The 23,202-nt window shown below is 42.8% G+C and overlaps 2 protein-coding genes across 3 annotated transcripts in view; both read left to right on the top strand.

Moving 5' to 3' along the window:
* The window catches only part of sh2d3ca (SH2 domain containing 3Ca), a 64,981-nt gene extending 53,105 nt beyond the window's left edge, over positions 1-11,876 (top strand). For both annotated transcript variants that reach the window (XM_030435996.1, XM_030435997.1), the window contains 10 exons: positions 1,065-1,214; positions 2,768-3,045; positions 4,068-4,195; positions 4,282-4,654; positions 6,346-6,475; positions 6,624-6,739; positions 7,187-7,358; positions 7,720-7,831; positions 7,917-8,123; positions 9,160-11,876. In XM_030435996.1, the coding sequence (XP_030291856.1) occupies positions 1,065-1,214; positions 2,768-3,045; positions 4,068-4,195; positions 4,282-4,654; positions 6,346-6,475; positions 6,624-6,739; positions 7,187-7,358; positions 7,720-7,831; positions 7,917-8,123; positions 9,160-9,335 (1,842 nt within the window). In that variant the 3' untranslated portion in view covers positions 9,336-11,876. The remainder of the gene's footprint in view (positions 1-1,064; positions 1,215-2,767; positions 3,046-4,067; positions 4,196-4,281; positions 4,655-6,345; positions 6,476-6,623; positions 6,740-7,186; positions 7,359-7,719; positions 7,832-7,916; positions 8,124-9,159) is intronic.
* Positions 11,877-16,389: 4,513 nt separating this feature from the next.
* The window catches only part of urm1 (ubiquitin related modifier 1), an 11,806-nt gene continuing 4,993 nt past the window's right edge, over positions 16,390-23,202 (top strand). Inside the window, exons 1-2 of the mRNA XM_030436741.1 lie at positions 16,390-16,469; positions 18,097-18,167. Coding sequence (XP_030292601.1) covers positions 16,435-16,469; positions 18,097-18,167 — 106 coding nt within the window. The 5' untranslated portion in view covers positions 16,390-16,434. The remainder of the gene's footprint in view (positions 16,470-18,096; positions 18,168-23,202) is intronic.

Raw genomic sequence — 23,202 nt, 5'->3', positions numbered from 1 at the left:
TGTAAATTTTACTTTTTGTAGTCCACAAGGGACCTCAAGGACTGTCACACAGCAGCTTATATTAGCCTTGCAGTGTCACACCCTCGCAGATTCGTTGTGATGATCGTGAACGCATCATACTATGTACGACTTCCGATAAAGCTGCATTCCAGACGAAACTTCGGGCAGATGACGTTTTGGCATCATGCACATGGAGCGCTTGGAAGTCTGGAGCTGGAAATTCAAACTGGGAAATTTCAACCTCCGACTTTGACTGGAAGACAGCATCAGTTCACAAGTCCAGATGGTGGACATTTGGATTCAGCCTCAGCCTTGATCAGCACACTCTTTCCAGTTAGTTTTTAAGAATACTGCTCAGTTTCTTTTTTTTTTAACTATATGGTTACTAGATCTATACTTGTGATCTCTTCTCACAGACACCGGTGACACATCTGCTGGGTTTTTCTAAGTGCTATTTTAGAGGCAAATGGACTTGTTTCAGTTTCTTGAAGACGTTTCACCTCTCATCCGAGAGGCCTCTTCACTTCTTACGGACTGGAGGGGAGCTGCATGCTTTAAAGCATGTGTGGGTGTCGTAAAGGTCACATGTGAACGACTCTGTAAGGGATGACTGAGAATCTTCGCCAACATCTTTAGTGTTTGGCATCAGCAAGATGTGCAGCCTGAAGCTGTTCCATTGACCATGAATGTGGAGATTGCTTTCCTTGGTTTGCTTGTTCTGTCAATAAATTCAAAATAATTCTCATTCTTACATCAGCGCTGAACTGGATAGAATGCGTCCTCAGAAAGTCATTTGGGCCATCGTCCCCGGCATTTTATCCATCTTTACCAATGCGGCGAGAGAGATAGTTGTGTTTGTTCAGAAGCGTCCTAAGGCATTGTTATAAATAATCACGATTCTCTAAATTCAATTATTCAACAGTCAAAGTGTCGGACAGAAAAATATTCACACTCATGCTGGAACTCATTGAAGCGAGTTGGCCTGCAGCTCTCGAGGATCGGAGCCTTTTGTCTCGCTTTACTAATTTAAAACCATTTTCTCTTCTTTTATTTTCTCTGTCCAGGTGTCAGAGACTCTGGTTTTGCGTAACGGAGATTTCCTCGTGCGTGACTCTCTGACCAGCGTGGGCGACTTCGTGCTGACCTGCCGATGGGATAATGAAGTGCTGCACTTTAAGATCAGCAAAGTCCTGGTCAAGTCCAACGAGACCAAGGTACGTAACGACGCCTTGACCGGCTGGCTGTCTGTTTCAAGCCCTTCAACTAAATTTGGTGCTCTGCATTTACTTTGTGTTTTGTAGGCATAACATACTGTAGAGAGGGATTGTCTGCTGTTGTTGTCTTTTCTCTCTCAGTCCTTCTCTAGATGGGAGCAGGAAGTGCACGGGTGTAACCAAACACTTGATCTACAGTCCTGTGTAACGATTCTGAAACCGAGACCAAAGCTGTGATACAAATGTCCCGGGTTTCAGTTCCCAATCCTCCGTACTCCCCTCTTGTCTCTATAACTAGCGTTTTGTCGTACTGTAAACAGCTGTCTGCTTCTGTCGACTGACTGCACTCTACATGGTGTATTTAGTCACCGTGTTGCATTCTATTCACATCCCAACTTTTCAAAGGCTTTTTGCTGAACCTAGTCAATGAAGCTGTTCGCATCTGGTGTTACTATCCATCCTCTATATGCAAATATACACCTACAGAACTGGAACAAACAAGAATAGAATAGTATAGAATAGAACTATACACAGAAAGAAATACCTTCATGTTTAACGTTCGCCGAATTAACAAATAGGCCCAAATAGTTAAGAATTTGTTGCAGACAGTGTTTCATGAAGTTTATTAGTTCCTCCTCACGCAACAAGTCTCAATATTGAGTTTTTTTTTAAATGGAGTCTGGGGGATCTGCTCTCCTGGCATAAACCATCAATATATCATATTCTTTATAAAATGTGGTGTAAATGGTTAAATCAGTTGAAACAGTGTGTTCAAACAGCTGTTGGGAGGTAAGACCCACTTCGGACACTGAAACAGATAGGGCAAACATTAGACTTATTATTGGGACTTGACTCAAAAATCGTGGCTTGGACTGAACTGTGGACTGTAGGCATGCACCTTAAATAAATAAAAAAAAAACATTTAGAAATGTTATTAGTCACACCCGTGTTTAACCTGTCAGTATATTCACTGTATAAAAGGTGTATTGAGTCCTGATGGCAGCCTCTATTGGTCTCACGTGGCCTCACTTTAGATCCTGCATTTCTAACTTTATTATTTACACCCTGTGTTTGGCTAGTCAAGACCCATCCTCCATTTGGAGAGGCCTGTTTTATCTGGTTGCTCATGATGGCAATGGTTACATTGGCAGGCTAATTTGGTGCAGGTGCGCCTTGTTGACCAGCTGTCCCTCTGTTGTCTCTCTCTACGCTTCCAGACCTCAATTCTCTTTTTTATTTGGCCAATTTCTGTTGAATTTTGTTATGCACAGAGCACTTATTTGGTGATTGTGCGCTGGTGAACTAGTTTAAAGCACCATAGAAATTATAGAATTAAAGTGGAAGGGAAAGCATTTTGTGTTCCCCACTCATCCCACTTTTGCGCTCCCTCTCTGGAGGGATATTTGATTGATTTTGGCATGAGAGAGATATCAGACGCAGAAGCAAACATCCTGCATCTGCGCTCCTTTCATAATGTTCATGGTGCATTCTGCAAAAAAACAAACAAAGAAAAACAAAGACTTTTTTTAAGTCTCTTGTTTCTTCATCCCCAGGTGCAGTATATGTTGGAGTCTGACAGTTTCGACTCGGTCCAGGAGCTCGTGCGGTTCTACGTGGGCCAGCGGAAGCCGGTCTCCCAGTCCAGCGGCGTCCACATCTACTGTCCAGTCAGCAGGACACTCCCTCTGCGCTACCTGGAGGCCACCTTCGCTCTGGCCAACAGTAAGCAAGGCTCCGCCTACTCGCCGTCCAGTCAGAGGGGAGCGTATATCAAGAGGAGGAGCGTCACCATGACAGACGGGCTGACGACGGAGAAGATGATACCTCACAGGTGAGCCGGGAGGAAGAGGAGTGGAATTGAAGTGCCAACAGTAACTCTTTTTGCAGTCATCCTCATGTTGTTTCATTCTTGTTTTATGCCACGTACATAATCAGTGACTCAGACAGTCCCAGTCCAGTTAGGACGCCAGTGGCAACTCCAGAGCCAGAGCCGGAACCTGTGCCCAGCAGCAGGTTGTGCGTGTGTGTTAGTGTGTGACACTTGTGTTGTGTTGGAGCACTAAACTACTACGCTTTACCTCCCACGTTCCTGCAGCCCCCCTCACTTCACACACACAATAGCACCTCCCGTAGCAACGTGTCCTCAGAGTGAGGTTGCAAAGTGACTCACTACTTGTGCACTGGATCCCTCAAGTTTCAGGCAGAACAAAGGCTGTTTGAAACTTGAATCTACAAAGGAGGAGCAGACAAATAATGTTTGTTTACAGTGGAAATACATGTGAGCCATTCAATGCCAAGGACATAGTGGAAGATGTGTGAAAACGATGTAATTGATCATGATTGTTGAAAACATCTCCCCCAGTAAAAATGCGCTAAAAAAATAGTGTTAATGCATTTTTCCAGTTAAAGGTGCAATATGTCAGAAGTGTAAAGAAAATAACAGTTTTGACATTATGATGTCTGGACCGCTAGCTCCAGGGCTAACTGAGCTAAGTATTGAAGGGCAGCTGGTGATATGCTGCCCCCTATATATTTGGAGTATAATTTCCACAGGTGGCCAATTCTTACATACTGCACCTTTAATCTTTTCCCAAGCGGCCACGTTGAACGACATTTTCTGCTCCTGCTTTAAAAAATGGTTTTAATTCATAAATAACACGAGTACACGTGTGTTTACGACGTAGAAGAATTGCTCCAACTAAAATGTCTCCCTAGCATTGTTTTTGCATTCCTAACAACACCACTCCTGTGACATGCTGAACTGCACTGCCTTTATAAGGTTCCCTTCAGAACCGACAGCTGTCGTATCAACACCCAAACATTTTTAACATCCCAAAAATGTTGTCTCTACAGCCCGTCGACGATCCACCACCATAAAGACGCAATGCGGAACTGTGCAATGAGCATGGACCAGATTCAGGAGTATCGCTGCCCCTTGTCCCCAGTTGGGGAAACCCCACTTTCTCCTGCATATAGTGCCAGTAAGACACATTAATAAAATATTCTGCTCTACACTCGCAAACGAGGCCTCCATAAGACATTCTGAGACTCTTCTTTCTGTCTTCAGTCACCAGGCAGAGAGCCCACTCTAGCGGCCGCATGCTGGCCGTCGTCCCGCCCTCCCCGGTGATGCGTCGTTCCAGCGACCCTCAGCTCAGCCCCTCGGCCGGCACCAACCCTCCCGAGCATCCCGCACACACCTCCCACTCGGCACACTCCTCGCCCGCCCATCACCCCAGCTACCAATCACATTCGTCAGAAACAGCAGGGAGCTACTGTGACCTCAGACCTTGCCCTGCCGGGCCGCCCAAACCCCCAGCCAAGGGCTACGTGGAACGGTTGCGAGTGGAAGAAGGGAGGCAGGATGGAGCGAGGGAGGAAGGAGAGGGGATGTTCAGCGCCCCACAGGTGGAGACAGCGTCCTCGTTCAGGCCATCCAGGTACAAGACACACAAGCACACGAGATTAGGCTTCCAGACTTGGACTTTTTGAAGTACTTTATGGAAGGGAGTCACACCACAGAGAGCTTTTCTGAGAAACTGTCTACCTTTTTAGAAGGATGACTAATTCAGTATAACAGAGTATGTTACATGCATTGATGGCATTGAGACTGTCAAAACATAGTTTGACCTTATTTTAAATTCATTTTTGGTGCTGCTGGATTTTTCAACATTCATCTCTCACAACAAAGACTTAATATTGAAATTGTGTAACTCGAAAAATTCTGAAAACAGTACACGACTAGAGCATAATCTCTCAGGATGTAAAGTCGGTGTATTCAAAGGTCACTACACCTGCTGACATTTTGTCATAATGGGCGAGGGGGTTCAACACTGCAGAGGAGCTATAAGTGGACGGAGACTGTAAAACAGACTTGAGTAAACGGCTGATGATCCTGTGGGAAACAGCCTGAGGGCAGACTCTGTGCTGTGGTCAGAGACACAGCAGAAACTGTATTTGGTTGCGCTTGCGGTGCCGCGGGAGGAGACAGCAGACGAGGCTCGTCGAAAGGAAAAGGGTCAGGTACACTGAGCTGGCAGCCGCAACGGAGCAGGCAGCAGCTTTTGGTCATGTCAGCATCCCCTGTGAAATTTAGGCGCAGGGGGATTACTGTCAGTGTTAACACTACTGGAGAAATTGACAGTTAAGGCAGTAAAAGCTGCTTATGTTGGAGGCGCCGGAGTGAGTCGGCGACTGGCTGGTTGAAGGGAAGGCAGCGTGATTAGGACATGATGGTAAGACCGAGTGTCAAGTGTCATGCAGTGTCGAACATATATATAGTGTGCATCTGGTTTGGCTTGCTGATGTACAGCTTTGTCGATGTGACTGGTGGTCTTACAGATATATGGCAGAGGCCGTTAATAACTTTGCTGCTGATACAATAGTTGCCTTGCCAGAAAGTGCTCAGCTCTCAGCTTTACAATGTGTCATATCAGTTCATAGAGGCTCAGATGACAAATGGACAAACTAATTCAAACTAAGTGATTCAGTAAAGGGCACTGCTTCACAAGCTGGGGGACTAATTCAACATCAGATTAAACATATAATCAGAATTTAGCCTTTCACAGATTTACCGGTGTCAGCACAGCAACTAATAAGAGATTGCACAACAGATATGACGTCACAACACGTTTTAGGTCATTTAAGAACAATTTCATCATTAGTTTATCCAGGACAGAGTGTTTCAACTGTAAAATACTCAGAACCAAAGTGATTATAGTAAACTAAAAGCTCAAACTATTTGTGACAAAAACTAAACCGTGACAAGCCAAGTGACTCTGGTAACCGATTTAAAGATTTAAAACAAAATGAAATAAACAGTTCTTTAACAACTACATTTAAAGTATCCTCATCAAAAAATAACCTGTGAATTTGTAAAAAAAAAAAAAAAAACGAGCTGTATATATTGTTATTTGGTTTTTTATTCATTCCAAATTTTAATATCCGTGTTAAAGATCAGCCGACCACTGTAGCTGCATGAGCTCGCAGTCATAAACTTTGCAGCCAAAGAGTCTGAAACATTCTGTTGTAGCTTATCTATCTTTGCAGCACTCTTCTTTTCGTGCGGTCCTTGCCTGTGCTCACGTTCCAGTTCAGTATTTTCCAACGCGTTGTAATCGCTCCCGCACAGGTACGAGTCTTGCCTTATGCCCGCTGAGAATAAGCCTCTGGAGATGTCGGTGCTGAAGAGAGTCAAAGAGCTGCTGGCTGAGGTGGATGCAAGGACCGCGGCTAAACACATCACCATGGTGGACTGCACGGTACGCACACGTGCGCGCGCACACACACACACACATATGCAAACACACACATGCACAATCACATAAAGTAAATGCACAAGTGTGAACACCAGTCGGACACATGACATTATGCACATGCAACAAATTATTGTTTAACTCTTGGTTACAGGTGGCCAGAATATTAGGCGTAACCTCGGAGACGCAAAGGATGATGGGAGTGTCCTCAGGGTTGGAGTTACTGACACTACCACATGGACACCAGCTAAGACTTGACCTGCTGGAGAGGTACAAACTGTCGTCTTTGATACATTGTTCATTTCAATGATTCACATACTGATTATCTTCTGCTCTTCTCCACCATCATCTCTCATCCCCTTTTTCGCCTTCTCGTCCTCTGTTTCACCTCTTTTTTCCCCCTCTTCTTTCATTATACAACGGTGTAAATGTTTCTCAGTGAAGCATCATGTGATGATAGAAGCTAAATGTGAGGCATCCAACTGGGGTTTACAGCTCTGCGTGACTTCCTCTTCCTGAACTTTGCTTGAGGACTTGAATTAATTTATATTTCATCAACATCTGAAGGCTCCGTCCGATTGCATCACACAGTACAACCTACCACAGCGTGACTTTAAAAATAGGCTTTGGCTCAGCATCTTCTTCTTCTCTATCAGTAGCGCTAATGAACCTTCATTGATCCAGTGTTATTGAACAGTATCTCTCTTCTTTTCTCAGGTTCTACACCATGTCGATCATGATGGCAGTGGACTTGCTGGGCTGCACAGGAAGCACAGAGGAGAGGGCGGCCCTGCTCCACAAGACCATCCAACTGGCAGCGGAGTTGAAGAGCACCCTGGGCAACATGTTTGGCTTTGCTGCTGTGATGAGAGCCCTGGAGCTGCCACAGGTAAACAAGACACATATATCCATTAACCACCAAATTAGCTCCAGTTCTTGAAACTGTTCTGTTCAAGTCTCCTGGAACCATGGTGCTATCTTGCAAACCAAGCTGTGTTTCAACCAGGGTTAGGATTAGTTAGGACTAGGGTCAGGGTCAGGTCTAGGGTGAGAAATCACGGATGCGTCATCGACAGAGGGAATTACACAGCGTACAACGACAACTTAAAACATGACATGCCCACTTCAGTTGGCACATCGGGTCAAGGGTCAAGGTTAGGTCTGAACCTGATGGAAAGGGTTTAGACAAAAATCAAACAATCTTTCTTGATGTGTTGTTTACATTTTAAAGTTTTCTCTCATTACTTCAGATTTCCCGCTTGGAGCAGACGTGGGTGACATTACGCCAGAGACACACAGAGGGCGCTATTCTGTACGAGAAGAAACTCAAACCGTTCATGAAGAACATGAACGACGGCAAAGGTGAGACCCCAGTCTACACTGTTGTCATGTGTTTCTTACAGATTTGTGTGATCGCTTATTTATTCAACTCCCACTCTGCTTACAGAGTCCAGCGCCCTGTCCAACACCTCCTTCCCCCACATCATTCCCGTCCTGTCCTTGTTGGAGCGGGGCATGGCTGTTGGGGACGTGCTGGAGCCCTGGGAGAGCGCCGAGGTGGGAGTAGATGTGGTCATGTATCACCTAGAGGCAGCTCGCACCATCGCTCATCACGGGGGGATCTATAGAACCAACGCTGAGACCAAACTGCAGGGTAAGGACGATCTTTGGAAGCGTGACCGGAGTTAACATCTGTGTTGTTTTCAGCCATGCTGCAGGGTCTACGTATGGGAATGTCTAGTGTCTAATAGTTTGTTGATCTGCTGGTATTTGGGCTGCTCACCACTGCCCCTCACAGGAGTGTTAGCATGGTTGTAGATTCTGGTTTTAAATCGAAAGGTTTTGTGTTGCATCTCATGCTGCTAATGTATAACTGTTAATAACGACGAGCAGGGTGATCGGGACATCACTGATTTGTGTGTGTGTGTGTGTGAGTGTGTATGGCTACTAAAGTATGTAAACTGCATTGATCTCTAATACCTCCCCAATGGTTCTCAGTTTGAGGTCATTACTGCTTTATTGAACCGTGTGTCAATAGCCATCCGCTCACGTCTCTGTTTTCTGTTATATCTCACCATCGATCAGCTCGACCTCAGTCTGACCCCTTCATCAACAACGCCACGGGCCAAAGACGAGAGGCTTACTTCATACCGTTTTTTTTTTAATTGTTCCGGGCTTAAGATGTCTGCGCTCAGAAGCTATCTTTAGTTCACCTTTGATCGGGTTAAGGAGGGAAATATTGGTCCCATATAGAGGAGAGCAGCACTGATAAAGGGAGATGTTGTGAAACGCTCAATAAAGACTTGTTAGTGGACCTTTGAGCTAAAATTATTTTTGTCAGACATAATGATAATTGTATTGTACTTAGTGTTCTTACTTTTATTTTATTTTTGTATTTTGCAATGTTCAAAAGGTGATTTTCTGACCAAATGTATTGTTTTATGTATTATAAGTCGAGGAACAGACACTAAAGACCCTTCTTATGTAATTTATTGTTAGTTAAGCTTATTCACTTTATTTTGTTCCCTATTTTCTTGACAAAATCATTCATACTTCAGTTTTAGTTTGTCCACAGTCTTGTTTTTATGGAATTGTCTATTAACCTTTTTTGTTATTTTGTTAGCCATGATCATCATGACTGCGAGGTCATCTGCAAAGAGTAACTCCCTCCCCTCTCCTTCCCTCTCCAGGACTCCAAGAGCGCGCCGAAATTCACGAGGTCTTCCAGACAGAGTTCCAGATGCGTCTCCTGTGGGGCAGCCGCGGCTCCGAGGGCAGCCAGTCAGAGCGCTACGAGAAGTTCGACAAGGTCCTCACCGCCCTGTCGCACAAGCTAGAGCCCCCTGTGCGCCACAGCGAGCTATAGCACCCGCCCCCGACACCCGCCATCGCCAAAACACCCCCCCATCTGCACTCGCCACTCTTCGTGGTACGGTCTTGTTTTGCATCGCGACGGATGATGTGGAAGAGTCCAGCGTGAACACTGAGAGGAGTGACAGTGAATGAAGAGGCAGCTAACAGAGCATGAGCAGTGAGCAGTAGGGATACAGAGATGAGCGTCTCACTTATAAGACGTGTTGCACTCGATGTGGACTTCTGTTGCTCCCTGTGGACTTCACTCAGTGCTAAAATATTTAAACTGCATCAGAGGAGAGACAAGCTGAGCAGAAAAGAAGATGGGAGAGAGATGGGTGACCAGCTTCTCTGCTTGGTACAAACAGTAACATGTGTACGGTGTCTCCAGAGGGCCAGACAGCGCTGCAGAGTTTGGCTTTTTGCTCCAATAAAACACAGACACTCTCTCGTTTCAACTGCTGTCACACACTGTAGCAGAAATGATAACAATAACTTACATAGCTCATATATAGATGTTTCGTCCGTATGAGTGAGCGTGTGTGTGTTGACATTCCTTCATTTCTGTACGTCGTTAATGTTTCATGTCTTTCTTTTTTTGTTGTCCTAATTGATTTGTTTTTGATCAGAGGAGATCTAAACATCATGGATGTTGCTTCAGCAAAACTCACGCAAATCTGTCAGTGCTCATTCTTAGGGAACCATGTTCATCAAACCTCATTAAATATGTATCAAGCAGTCCCATTGAATCCCATTAAAAATGTATCAGGCATGCATTAATAAATGTATCAGAAATGAAACATTTGCAGAAGTAATGCAGCAACTTATAATACGAGGGCTTTGCGAGTTGTTTAAAACATTAAGAGGACAAAGCGGGCCTCCCTCTGTTGTAGCTGTTAGACTAATATTTTTGATATTTGCGCGTCTTGTGCACAAAGTCTAGCTAAAAACAGCACGATGAGACGGAGGGGAGACGGGAGAGATTCGTATTGAGTTAAGGGCAATGTTTCACTTAGTATATAGACATTTATAAACATGCTGTGGTACGACTGTCGCTTCAGTTTGTACATTTGCAGATATTGTTGCATGCTGCTATAAATGTTATACCAAGTAAAATGTTGCTTTAAAGGTGCAATATGTAAGAATTTGCGTTTAAAATGTTCAAAAAAGATTCTCAACGGAATGTGGAGAGAAAAGAGTTTTGACGTTACGTCGAAGGTGTATTAGGTCGCAGTGATATCGCCCGAACTCGGCATGCTAACCAGCTAGCTCCTAGCCACTTTGTACCTCAAGAGATGATAGTCAACAACGCTACGAGTCCAGGCAGAATCAGCTCACAGCATTGCTCGCTAGCTGCACAGTTAGCTGAGCTCACTGGCTAACAGCGGCTACATTCAGTAGCTATTTTTGGAGTTGTTTGGAGCATGCATTTAGCAGGTGGCCAATTCTAGCATATCGCACCTTTTAAACGACTCATTTAAACATGTATTTTAAATATGATAAACTTGAGAAATACACAGGTGATCCGTGCTGATACTGAACAGACAGAGAAATCTGTCATCTTCCATCTTTTTTTAAAACCAATGAGTGAAAAAACAGAAGTTCCTAAACTGAATCAAATAAGGACATGTTGAACACAGCACGGCTGCAGAGGATGTCTTTCGGTTGTGTGTTTTGAATTTCGTTTCGGCAATACTGCGAAAAATGATCCTAATTTTTTTTTTTATTATTATTGCTGTGGGATTTCATTTTGGTCGGCTGTTCGGTGTCAAATAATTGCTGTGTTTACGGCATGTCGGCCTGAGAGGGCTGGAGCCAACTCTCAGAGCTATGCAATCATTTCAGGCAAGGGCTGAGACCCCCGAGGAACGGACACACATTCAGAATGTTTTCCATGTTTAGCCCCCAGCATTGCCTTCTTTTTAAAATATCAATCTTCTTCCTAACCCCATCCAAATTGAAAATCTATATATGAATGAAAGTCAAACCAGATATCGATCAAACGCAAATTATTCTGAAAGTATCCCTCTATCGGAGAGTTGCGTATGAGGGATCCAGCTTTCTCGTCACATATTCGGGGTCGACTGTACAGATCAGTTCATGAGGTGAAGAGCCATGTGCCAGTTCCCACTGTTGTCCAACAGGGGGCGATCTTTAGTCAGCAAAAAACACTGAATCTTCAATTGTAATATGATATAACAGGAAGACATAGACACACACACACAGTGGGATAAAACCCATTTGCTCTGTGTTTGAGACCAATATTCGATGTCACTGTTATCAGCTATCAAACCTACTGGTTTAGGTTTAATGTCTGATAAACACTGACGATGACTAAACTGATGACGATGATGTAATATGTTTATATTTGTCCTCTGTTGAATGTTGTACAGGAATGCTCTGACGGTGTGTGGATTCTCCTGTTCTTTATAGCAGGACCGTATGAGATGAACTTGAAAAGACGACAAAATGTTTCAGGACCGATCTCATGTTTTTTTACGTACTGTACATAGCAGTTCACTTTTTTTCAAATAAAATGATTGCTTGTGTCAAACGGTTTGATTTTGTTCAGGAATGAAAACGTACACGTGTAACGGGACGCGTTCGCGGGAGACTCTTGATGATCAGATGCAGCTTTTTAAAGGTGTGTGGCTGTTCCATCATTTTCCATTATTTTCGTACGGTCATAAAACTAATGGAAAGACCTAAACCAAGTGTTTTAGTGTAGCCAAAGCCTGATGTATCCTATTGTTCTGTGACAAAGACCTCAATTGTCAAAAAGAATTGAGCACACAGAAATGAGCCGCACTTTGGCACAAGGCAACGTGCACCTTCATTACGATGAACACAGCATCAAAGTTACATAAGTAATCACTTAGTTGTGTTGGTGGAAAAAAAACAAAACAGATTTCAGCTGTTTTAGGAAATATTTAAAGGGGCCCTGTGGAACTTTTGTGTTGTGCTGGAAGCTGGTCGTTTCAAAACAAATGTTAAGCTACTGCTGCTTTCTGTTGGCGGAGCGGGAAGATGCGCCGAGACGAGGCACTCGAGAACGCACACACGGTCACATCCTTTGGACGGTCTCTGAAATTCGGATGTAGGTAAGCGAGAGAGATGCTGAAGGAGTCGGTTTTCTTGTCAAGTTACAATCTGCTCACATATAGCCAATAAAAAAGCGACAAGTACATGAATATTGCCACAACCTCTTACACGGAGCCCCTCTAAGTCCTGTTTTAAAGTGAATCTCTATATTTTTGACCTGTTTTTAAAGGTCCAGTGTGTAGGATTTTTGGCAATAAGGATTGTGTGGTTTGTCCATTCCGGGCTACTGTAGAAACAAGGCAGACTGTGGAATAGGATCCCCCCTTCTGTAGATGTAAAAGAATCATTCTAAGGTACCAAAAACACAATGAGTCTTGTTTTCAGGTGATCATACACTCATCAACTGTTCATGGAAGTCATTAATAAATAATTATGAGAAAAATAAAAGAAGAACAACAAATAAGAAAAAAGCAATACTGTCTGACTAAACCTTAAGACATTTAAGCACCAAAGGGACTATAATCTTTACATTTCTTGTTATAGTAGAAAAATGCGTAGATAGATGAGGATACTTGGCAACAACTAGTGTAAAAAAGAGCCTCATCCTGGGGGAGCCAATCTCTTGCACTGCTCTTTTATCACCAACACGGGGCAGCATTTCACTGTAGAACCGGAGCTGGCCCCTCTTCTTCTACACAGTTACTCCTCATCCAGCCAACTGCAGATATCAGCACCCTGTTCCTGTTCCTGTTCCAGTTCAGGTGGCTGGCCTGTGCACTTCTTCCTGGTTCCTCCCCAGGTATACAAGAGCATCCCTGTTAGTCCACTAGATTCTGAGTCCTCCAACCCCCCCGAGCACCTTTCTACCCTATTAGTGTTTCTCACATTCAATCCTGCGATGTATGTCATGTTTAACTGAAAATGCACCATACGAGGTGCACTGAGCATGCGTGTTGTGTGGAGCATCTCACATTTTTTTGCAGACAGACCCATGGTGACGGCAGTGGGAGGGAGACAAAGACAGATGGACCGTGTGTGTGTGTGTGTACGTGTGTGTGTGTTCGCGTTTCCATGCATTTGTGAGCGTGTGTCCATGTGTGTGCACGCGTATGTTTTTTTTGTATCACCATGTGCTTTTGTCAACGTGTGTATGTGTGTGTGTGTGTGTGTGTGTGTGTGTGTATGTGCACCACGACACAGATGTTGCAGGAGCAGTGCTGTTGCTCTCGCTGCTTCATGATGGAGGCAGCTGGTACGCTGAGAGGGGGTCAAGTTTATTCCAGGTGAAAAGATTCCTGGGAGAAAAAGAAAAAAAAAACAGAAAGCAGGAGAATTTGTGTCACGAACAGAGGTATGATGTCGAGCAGAGAAGAACAAAAAAAAAGAAAAAAAAACAATGGAGTCCACACAGAATGGGATCCCCCCATAATCTGCTACAATGGAAAATCATCATTCCCTCTGCTCTTTGTCTCCGCTTTCCATACAGTTCCATAGGCGTAACATGTTATGGATGTAATCTCTAAGAGGATTCTCTCTGCTTGGTATCATAGTACATGTTAATTTCAGCTCTTTATGTTCCTTATTGAAACAGACCCAAGATCTCCCGGGCCTGCCCGCCTGCCTGCCAGCCAACCAGCCAGCAAGCCGTCATCAATTCACCCCTAATCTCTCCCCCCAGTCCTTTTACAGCTAATCCATTGTGTTGGTCATTGTCATCTGATCATGTGTGACCCTGTCTGCTTTATAGCTGCTGCGTAGCACTGACTTTTGATATCTACAGGCAGATATGGGATATGGGAAATATGCAGACATCGCTTCCGTTTTGGTGGATTTAGGGTTGTGATTTTGCTTGATTATGAGATTTCTTAATTTTGAGAATCAGCTTCCATCAAATCCAGTTTTTGGGATGCGAAGCTGAGACGAGGGTGACTGAAGTTTGGGTGGGACAGGGGTAGGGTACCCTGCACAGCTTTACTTGAACTTCAAGGCAGCTTTGCAGTATATGCTGTGATACCCAGTGATGGTGTGATCATCCCTGGATCACTAAGAGCCTTACAGCCATAACGATCCCACCCACACCCACATCTTCTGCCTGTTTACCTCCCTCTGAGCTCACCCCGTGACATTCTCACTTGTGACCATACACTTTCGCCCCAGCTTGGATGAAAAGGCAGCGGCCGCGAATGGTAGCCTACAGATCATGTCTTTATTATCTTTCAAAACTTTCACTGCAGCCTCAGCCGTGGAAGGACCCCTCGTTTTTTTCCCGCCTGCCTCCACACCCACGCCTCACTCTCCCCTCAACCCCCCGCCAGGCCCCTGGTCGATCTGTCTATCTGCCCCTGCACTGACTCCTCATTAACACATGAATGTAGACAGGGAAGGGCCTGCTAAGGCTTGGACGCCAACAGAAGGCAGCGGATTTGCAATTCAAACCTCTGACCGACCCTCTCCCACCCCCACCTCGTCCTCCCAGCGCCTGTATACTGGGACTGGAACTGTCACCCGTATGATTGAGGATGTATGGTAGGAGGGAGAGAGGGGATCGAGAGAGACAGATGTGCATTCACACACTCATACCATGCCCGTGCACACTTATATTGACATACACAATGCAAATACATGCACGTGAACAGGGCATGTGAGGGGGAGCGCTGTATAAACTAATGACTCTCCAATATAATGATTTTCTAAGATAAAGTAAAGTTCATTAAAGGGGACAGAGCTTGGCTAATAAATGGGAGCACCACCATTATGTTTGAGTTTGAGTTGGTAGTTACACAGAGAAACAAGTGCACAAGGTAATTTTACCTTTCCAACCAAATATCTGAGAAGCCTGCATTCAAAACTTAGTGAAAACAACTTTAAATGTGGCTTAAAAAATAATCACAGTCCCTTCACTACAGCAGATTGACAGTAACATGCAATAACACCATTAAAAACTGCTCACTCAGCATGCTGCTGCTCAAGTCCCAACAAACACCCAGAACACTGAACACATAACAAAGATCTCTTTACTTTCCTTCAGTGTCAGAGACTATGCAAGCATACTGCTGCTTGTCTATAAATCTTTCAATGGCTTCGGACCAAAATACACCTCTGACTGTCTTTTGAACCCACTCTGCCTCTCGGGTCATCAGGTGGAGGGAGGCTATCTGTTCCCAGAATGCAATGGTAGTCAACATTTTTGTTCTGCGCTGCCTTTGACTGAACCTAAAAAAAACCCTGATGAACCATCTTGTTCTTCTATCCTGTTTTTAGGTTGGTGTTCTTTAATTTGTAACTTTAAAAGGTTTCCTTTTATATGTATTTTAATGTTTTTTTGTTGTTTTTCTTTATTTTCATATTTCAATGCATCATGTGATGCAATATGTGTATGAAATGTGCTAACAAAAACAGACCAAAAAAAATGCTTTCATTTGCGAAAAAAAAGTGCGTAAGTGTGTAACTGAAAGTGTAATAACTAAAGTTTGAAATTCAAATAACAGAAGTAAAACTGATTCCTTGGCTCCTCATATTGAGGGTGGAGATCTCAAAATAAAATATAACACTTTATCTATCATTAAAGTAATTGAGCATTTAACATAAAGCCGTAAACAACCCTGTAATATAGAACATGATAGGACTGGCAAAGTAGAGGAATGGTTACATAAACACAGTTTAACTCTTTCACTGACACTAAATGGACAGTGGTGGTGAACAGTCAATAGAGTTTGATTATGTACAGGCCATGTGGTTTTACGTCACCACAGGAGGGATATACAATGTTGTAGTGTACAAATAATATTTTCATTTTCTTGCAATCTGAATTATTATATATCCTACATTTTGTACAACATGCCTATGAAATAGGCAAGAACAATACATACATGAATAAGTAAATACATAGTGTACATTCGCAATTAGATAACAATATATTTGTCTACAAAATATATTTTACCTGGAAATATTTGAGTTTGCTCTTAGTTTTCTGATCATATCAAACCTCCTCTGAATCAAATGGTGAAAAAACGGGTCCACATACGTCACTTCCGACTCCCCCTCCACTACTTCCTGTATGTGCCGACAATATGGCAGCGCCCATAGCGATTCATCTGGAGTTTGGGTAGGCGACTATTTAACCTACTATAATGTTTAAATATACCTGTAGTGGTTGTTTGTCAGCAATTATGTAGACACAAGATGTTGTGCGAACGTTGTATGAGTTTAATGTCTTATCGTTGTCCTCCGTTTAACTAAACAAGACCTCAAATTAGAGTCACAGCTAGCTGCCTGCTAGTTCTGAGTTTGTTTATGACATATCCATCATCGTGTGGTCGCTTCTTGTCTATAATTTGACTCGAATACAGAGTCCACACGTTTGTGAAAACGAGAAACAGCAACAGAACTGGCATAATGAAAGAGAACATTTGTGGCAGGTTACTGACTACTTACGTATTCTGACAGCACTGCCCTGCAGCCTGTAAAACATGTAAAGCTGTGACTCTGACACTCCTCAATGAGAGACACAGGGAGGCTCTCAGCCAGAGGACTGTGACTGAACATAATCACTGAACTGCAAAACAAAAGGAAAACAGAGTTCCATGAAAACAAAAGACCATAGACAGGTATTGAAGCCATATTTACGTGACAAAAATGAGACTTTTGGTCCATAGTTTTGAGTTGGTAAAATACCTGAACCATGAAAACAGTAGACATGACAGTCCTGTTTCCTTTTATGTATTCCATATCAAAAACAAAATATATCAGAATGTAACAACTTTATTTGATGGGTCCCATAGTTCACTATAATAAAAAACTGATACGCCACAGTAATTTATCTGATAATAAATTTATATTTTCTCCAGATCTCATTAAGTTGATCTCTTTCAGTCTTTCCAGAACAGCTCAACCTCTGTTTTCAAACTCAACTAAGAAAAGTAAAAACTTAATAGACTAGCTCAGAACTTTGTCTTTATTTTCCTAGTAATTAATATCTCTTCAAAGTTTGTGCGCCCCAGAAAGTCTTAAGTGTGTTGGGTCATAAACTGTGATAGAAGAGAAAATCAAGCACTCCGTGAGTACATATACTATCTTTCTGATCAACGATTTGGTCCGTAGACATTCCATTGAGTAAAATCTTTACAGACAAAGCAGATCTGTACCAATATCTATAATTACTACCAAACTAGCTCTATTTCTCTGCAGGAAACTTTCAAGGACAAAACAGGAAATACGAGACATTTATCATTCATTTGCTATAACAGTGTATAAAGTAATCTGACAGGAATGAATGAATGATTTTGGCTAATAAAGTGTTTTAAAATCCTGACAATTAAAAGTACTTCATCACAGTAATGCAAAAATACAATACTGGCAAGTTGCCCTGCTAAAAGATTTCAACACTCTCCAAAATGGCTTCATATAAGCATATATAAAAGGAATAACTGTATGAGACTGGCACTTGGAACACTTAAAACAGCCCTGCTTTACACTCATGTCCTTCACTGATTTTAATATATATTGCTGCTTGTACATTTGGACCTTTCAGCCAAAACTTCCTACCAGAGTGTCATAGTGGTTAATTTCAAAGACCCCCAGTTTCCTCGCAGAGACACATTCTATATACAAAAACTTAGCATCTTTTTCTGCCCAAACTGCCCCCACTGATGATGAACCCTCACAAGCAGGCTATCTAAATGCCACAAACATCACACTTTACAAATTGAACTGTCTCTTTTTATTTTGTCTAGCGGTGGAGCAGAGCTGCTTTTTGATGGTGTAAAAAAACATCATGTGACTCTTCCAAGCCAATCGGAACCTTGTGAGTATCACCTGTCTGTGCGTTTATATTGATTAGACTCTCATTGTGTAAAAATGGCGTCCCGAAGAACCTGTTCACTATTTCTGCAAGCTATAGTCCACGTACTGCGGATCACAGTCTGGTATTGTGCTGTGTGTGTGTTTGTTGACAAGACATCGGACATGTAGCCTGCCAAATGAAGATAATTTGGAATTAGCAAAAATAAAAGCAGATATGAGATTCATTGTGATGATAAGATTAAGTTAGCAGCCGCGTCGTGTTGACAGTTATGGCGCATTTGAATGGAAATCAGTGGTTCCCTCGCAAGTAGGAAGCATGTTATCATACATATAATCAAGGATGGTTTACTGAGAAACCAAAAGAATCCTTCACACTGTCGATCACTTGAATTCACTTTATTACCTTAGCAAAGGAAGTTACGTTTTCACACTTTGGTTGGTTGGTTTGTCAGCAGGATTACACAAAATCTACTGTTGAATCAAAGAGGACTGTTTTGCCGTGTTGTGCCATCTAGTTAATTATGTTTCGGCCCTTTGTTATATCAACAGTGATCGTTTCTGTGCAGGACCTTCATGTTTTCTTTACAGCCAAGTATTAGCTATAATGTAAACCTCAGTGTAGATTTTTGGAATGCAAGAACTTTGTCCGAATTGTTACAGTAATAATAGTAATAATAATCATCTGACAAATTGCATAGAAAATATTGTCCTGATTTCACATAATTCACCTGTTAGCTCTAAACTTTTATTTCCAGATCATAATGAGCACACAGATCTTGTAAAAAGATCTTGTTGCTCGTGAAATATAAAATGTTTGCCTCATTGTTCCTTCACTGCTGTATCAGGTTACTGTAGCAGTTATAGCACTACTGCAACAGTAGATCATGGAAACTTGTTTTTACAAATAGATGTCCTCGTTTCCAGAATTAGCTGGAATTACCTATAATTAGATGGCAACAGTAAAGAGGCGCACCAGGCAGGTGGCCATGGTTGCGATGCTTGCGACCATGTGGCTTTGCGGCATGTACAGTATGTGCCATCTTCTTGTTTCGTATTTTATAAAACACAGCTGCATTGTGACTGCTGATATGCCACAACAATGTCATAACAGAATGATATAACATCTCAAGTGCAGTTTCTTGTTCGTAGCGAGCTGATTGCTTGGCCTTCAGTATTGCTACACGAAACTTTCTGGAGAAACGCTAAGCCAAACAACTTTGCACTCAACGCTGCATTTCCTTGGGTCCTGAGCGATACTCCAGCCATGACATAATTGTGCCCCCAGGCAATGCTGGAGTAGATGCTGCGTCATTAGCAGTTAACATTGTAGCGAAGTGAGAAAATCAACTGGTTGCTGTCATTGCTAACAGCAAGCTATTGGGGACAGAGCTGTTTAGGTTTTGGGTGCAGGAACAAAAACAGTCAGTCCCAAAGTTACATCCAGGATGCCTGCAAGGTTTGAGTTTAGCGAAACATAACTTAAAAGGCTTTGCTTTAATGAAACATCTCTGGTCTCTCTTTCTTAATCTATTCGTGAATGTATTGTCAGAAACGACAGTGTTTACTTGTGGTGGTAGTTACTGACTACTAAGAAATGCTTCCCATAGATCTCAAGAGGCCGTACTGCTCAGCCATACACCTGCAAAGTGTAAAATCGATCGGATAAATTGCTATTGAGATAATTGAAGGACCGACATACAGACTCCTACCATCATTGTTTGATTCAATGCGCGACTTTCGAGCCCCATGTTTCGAGGTTTTGCTGACACCATCCATAATGTAAGCTCTCTTATTTACCCGTCACCTGCATGTAAAACAATTGTATACAAGCCATATAATTCCGTTCGCTCATCTCTGTCATAACTTCCTCCATCACGCTCCCATCATTTTACCTATCCTCCTCTTCCTGTTCCTGCATCGTCATCCGTAACATCTGTGCAACCGATCGTTTCTGCCTCTTTCACTTGTGTTAGTTGCCCACCGGGAATGCCGTATGTACGTGAAACGGGGGTAGTAATGGGGGCCAAAGGGAACTTATTGTTTTCTCTGTGGGTTGCAACAGTGCAGTAGGGCAACAGCACTCAAAGTCATTTTCCCCTGTTGTTGTCTGAGGTCATTTCAGCTGACTTGGCGGACATGTACTCATTTCTCAATTCATAAAAACGTTTCCACCTCTGGAACCAAACTGATTAGATTTTATTTTGCTGAGGGATTCAGGTTCCCTCCAATATGGGCCACTAACTCAGCACGGAGGAGTCAAGGGAAAAGCCTGCCTTCAGCCCTTCTGCACTTCCCAAACACACTTCAGGACTACAGTCATTGAGGAAAATTAGGAGAGGAGAAGTGGAGGCAGTTGGTAAAAACATCTTGTGATTGTATGTGTGTGTGTATGTGTGTTACAGAGAGAGAGAGAGAGGGAAAACAAACGAAAGAAATATGTGTCTTTGGTATTTGACGAAACAAAAGGCGTTCATCCATGGCGCTGATGTTACCAGGACAACAAAAAGACAAAAGTTGACCAGAACAGGGAATGTCAGCCAGATTTGACCTTGCTGCACCAGCCGACCTGTGTGTGTGTGTGCGCGCGTGTGAAAGTGTATGAGGTTTTGCCATGCCGCCCACCAAGATCATCGCTTAACGTCACGGGAGCGCAGACATTTTGACACAACATTTCCTGGACGCATTTGCACGTTGTGATCCTGAGTTTGCGTGCCTGGCAGGTTTGCTGATCCTGAAAATGTTGCTCTGAACTAATTTTGTGTTACGTGTCAGTGTGCTTCTGTGTGTGTGTGTTTGTATGAGTGTGTGTGTTCATACAGAAGGGGTGCAGTGGAGGCAGATATAATTGGTTCTGAATCCTTCGTATTTCTCTTTGACCCCAGCCGGTGATTGATGACCCTCGACTGAAAGACCCCACCCCCACTCTCTCTCGCTCTCTCTCTCTCTCTCTCTCTCTCTCTCTCTCTCTCTCTCTCTCTCTCTCTCTCTCTCTCTCTCTCTCTCCCCCTCTATCTAAACCTCTCGCTCTCTCTCTCATGCACACACACAACAAAACCCCCGTGGTCTAAGGATCACACAGTTTTTTTGCCCCTCACATCAGCAGAAAGATGGATCGCTCGACCCCCCTCCCCACACACACACACACACACACACACACACACACACACGACCGTCATAATCGCACAAAGACAGAAAAGCAAAAGAAGAAGAAAGGGGCGAAAAAACTGCACGCACAAAAGAAAAGCGAGCACCGTTTTGAATCGCCATCAAAATGGCGCCTTTTCCCTCCCCTCCCTCCGTGTCTCCTTTCCACCTACGCAACGCAGCTATCCCAAGATGCTTCAGGAGCCCTGTGACGCATTTTCCCCTCTCATGTCTGTTTGCTCCCTCGTTTTCTTCCTGGACCGCTATTAAAAACCTTTCGCCTCTCGGCCTCTTCTTGTTCTTTCATTTCACCTCTCTAAATCCTAATTATCTTTACGTTGTCTTCCATTTTGTCTCACAGTTCATTTATCTAAGTCTGTCTTTTTTTCTTTCTTTTTTTTTTTTTTTTAGCTCAGGCAGGAGGATTTAGATTTGTGTAACCGTTTACAAGAAAGCCATTAAAATGGCAACGCCTGATGACTGTTTCTGTTATAAAAATCTTAACAGATGAAAGTTGGAATTATTATCGACGTGCGTATCGAGCTGGGACAGCCTGTTTATTTTCTGTGTGCGACTTTTAACATGTTAGCTTGTGTGTGTGTGTGAGATAGAAATAAAAAAAAGGCAAAAGATGGAAAGATGAAGGAGAGGAAGAGGGGAGGAGAGCAGGTTTTACGAGAGAGTTAAGGAGAGTGAGAGTGTGTGTGAGACGGGGAGAGAGAGAGAGAGAGCAAATTAAAAAGTAAATGGGGGGGTGAGAGGATGAAAGAGCGAATAAGGGGTAATGATGGAGAAAAAATCACAGAGAGAGAGCAAAGAAAGGAGCCACCCTAAAGAAGGAGTTATGACTGCTGTACTGATTAGTTCTGTTTTTAGCCCCGCAGAGGTGCAGGTCAATATTCACTGCCTACCACTCTGTTTTGTGTGTGTGTGTGTGTGTGTTGCAAAGAGAGGTATTTGTCTTTTTTTTATATGGAGGCCTGGACTTGCAAGAAAACCAGCACTTCCATTATACTACCGAGCCGGCCGACAGCACTACAATTACCCTGAACACACAGGCTCTGGACTGCACACACACAAACACACACACACACACACACACACACACCCTAATACATGGCATATCATCCTCACAAGTGTATTGCTCTCATAGCCACAGTGACCAGGCAGGTGTCTCTAATAATTCCCGAGTCTTTTATTGTCACAAGATAAATGATTCTAGACAGCCTTCTGACGTTCCCTTTATAACTTTGTGGCATAGATTTTATTTTATTTTACTTTATTTTATTTTGTATTTCCTGTTTTGTCATCCGCTTTGGCTGATTTAGATGAATGGAGCACTGTAATTTCTAGTGATTTTTATGGATGGACGAATAAATCTTGAACTTTGTAAGATGATTCCTCGATCAGAAATGTTAAAACAAATAGCATTTTCATCAAGTTAGAATTAAAATCACCTGAAAAAAATGGTATTGGACTATTTTGATGATCAGTTAATCTGTTTAAACAATTTTTTAAATGGGAAAAAAAAAGAAAAAGCTTTTTAAATGCAACTGATTTCTGGTTTCTTAACCTCTCTATGACATTAAAGTGAATATCTTTGGGCTGTGGAGAAAACAGACATTTGAGGACGTCATCTCAGGTTCTGTTACGCACTGATTGACATTTTTCCCCATTTTCTGACACGTTGTTGACCAAACTTATTACTTAATCAAGAAAGAATTTGACAGATTAATAGAGAATGAAAATAATTGTTTTTCTCCGCCCTACATGTCAGACAACAGAATGTCCCAGACATTTTTTTATACGGCTTAAATGCCTAAAATTTGCCTAAAAAGATTCTAATATCATCTTAAAGGAAGATTGATTGAAAATATAAGCAAAATCCACCT

Source organism: Sparus aurata, chromosome 12, assembly GCF_900880675.1.
Source record: "Sparus aurata chromosome 12, fSpaAur1.1, whole genome shotgun sequence".
Taxonomy (NCBI): Eukaryota; Metazoa; Chordata; class Actinopteri; order Spariformes; family Sparidae; genus Sparus; species Sparus aurata.
The sequence above is the reverse complement of the archived record's forward strand: the minus strand, read 5'-3'. Positions and strand labels throughout refer to the sequence as shown.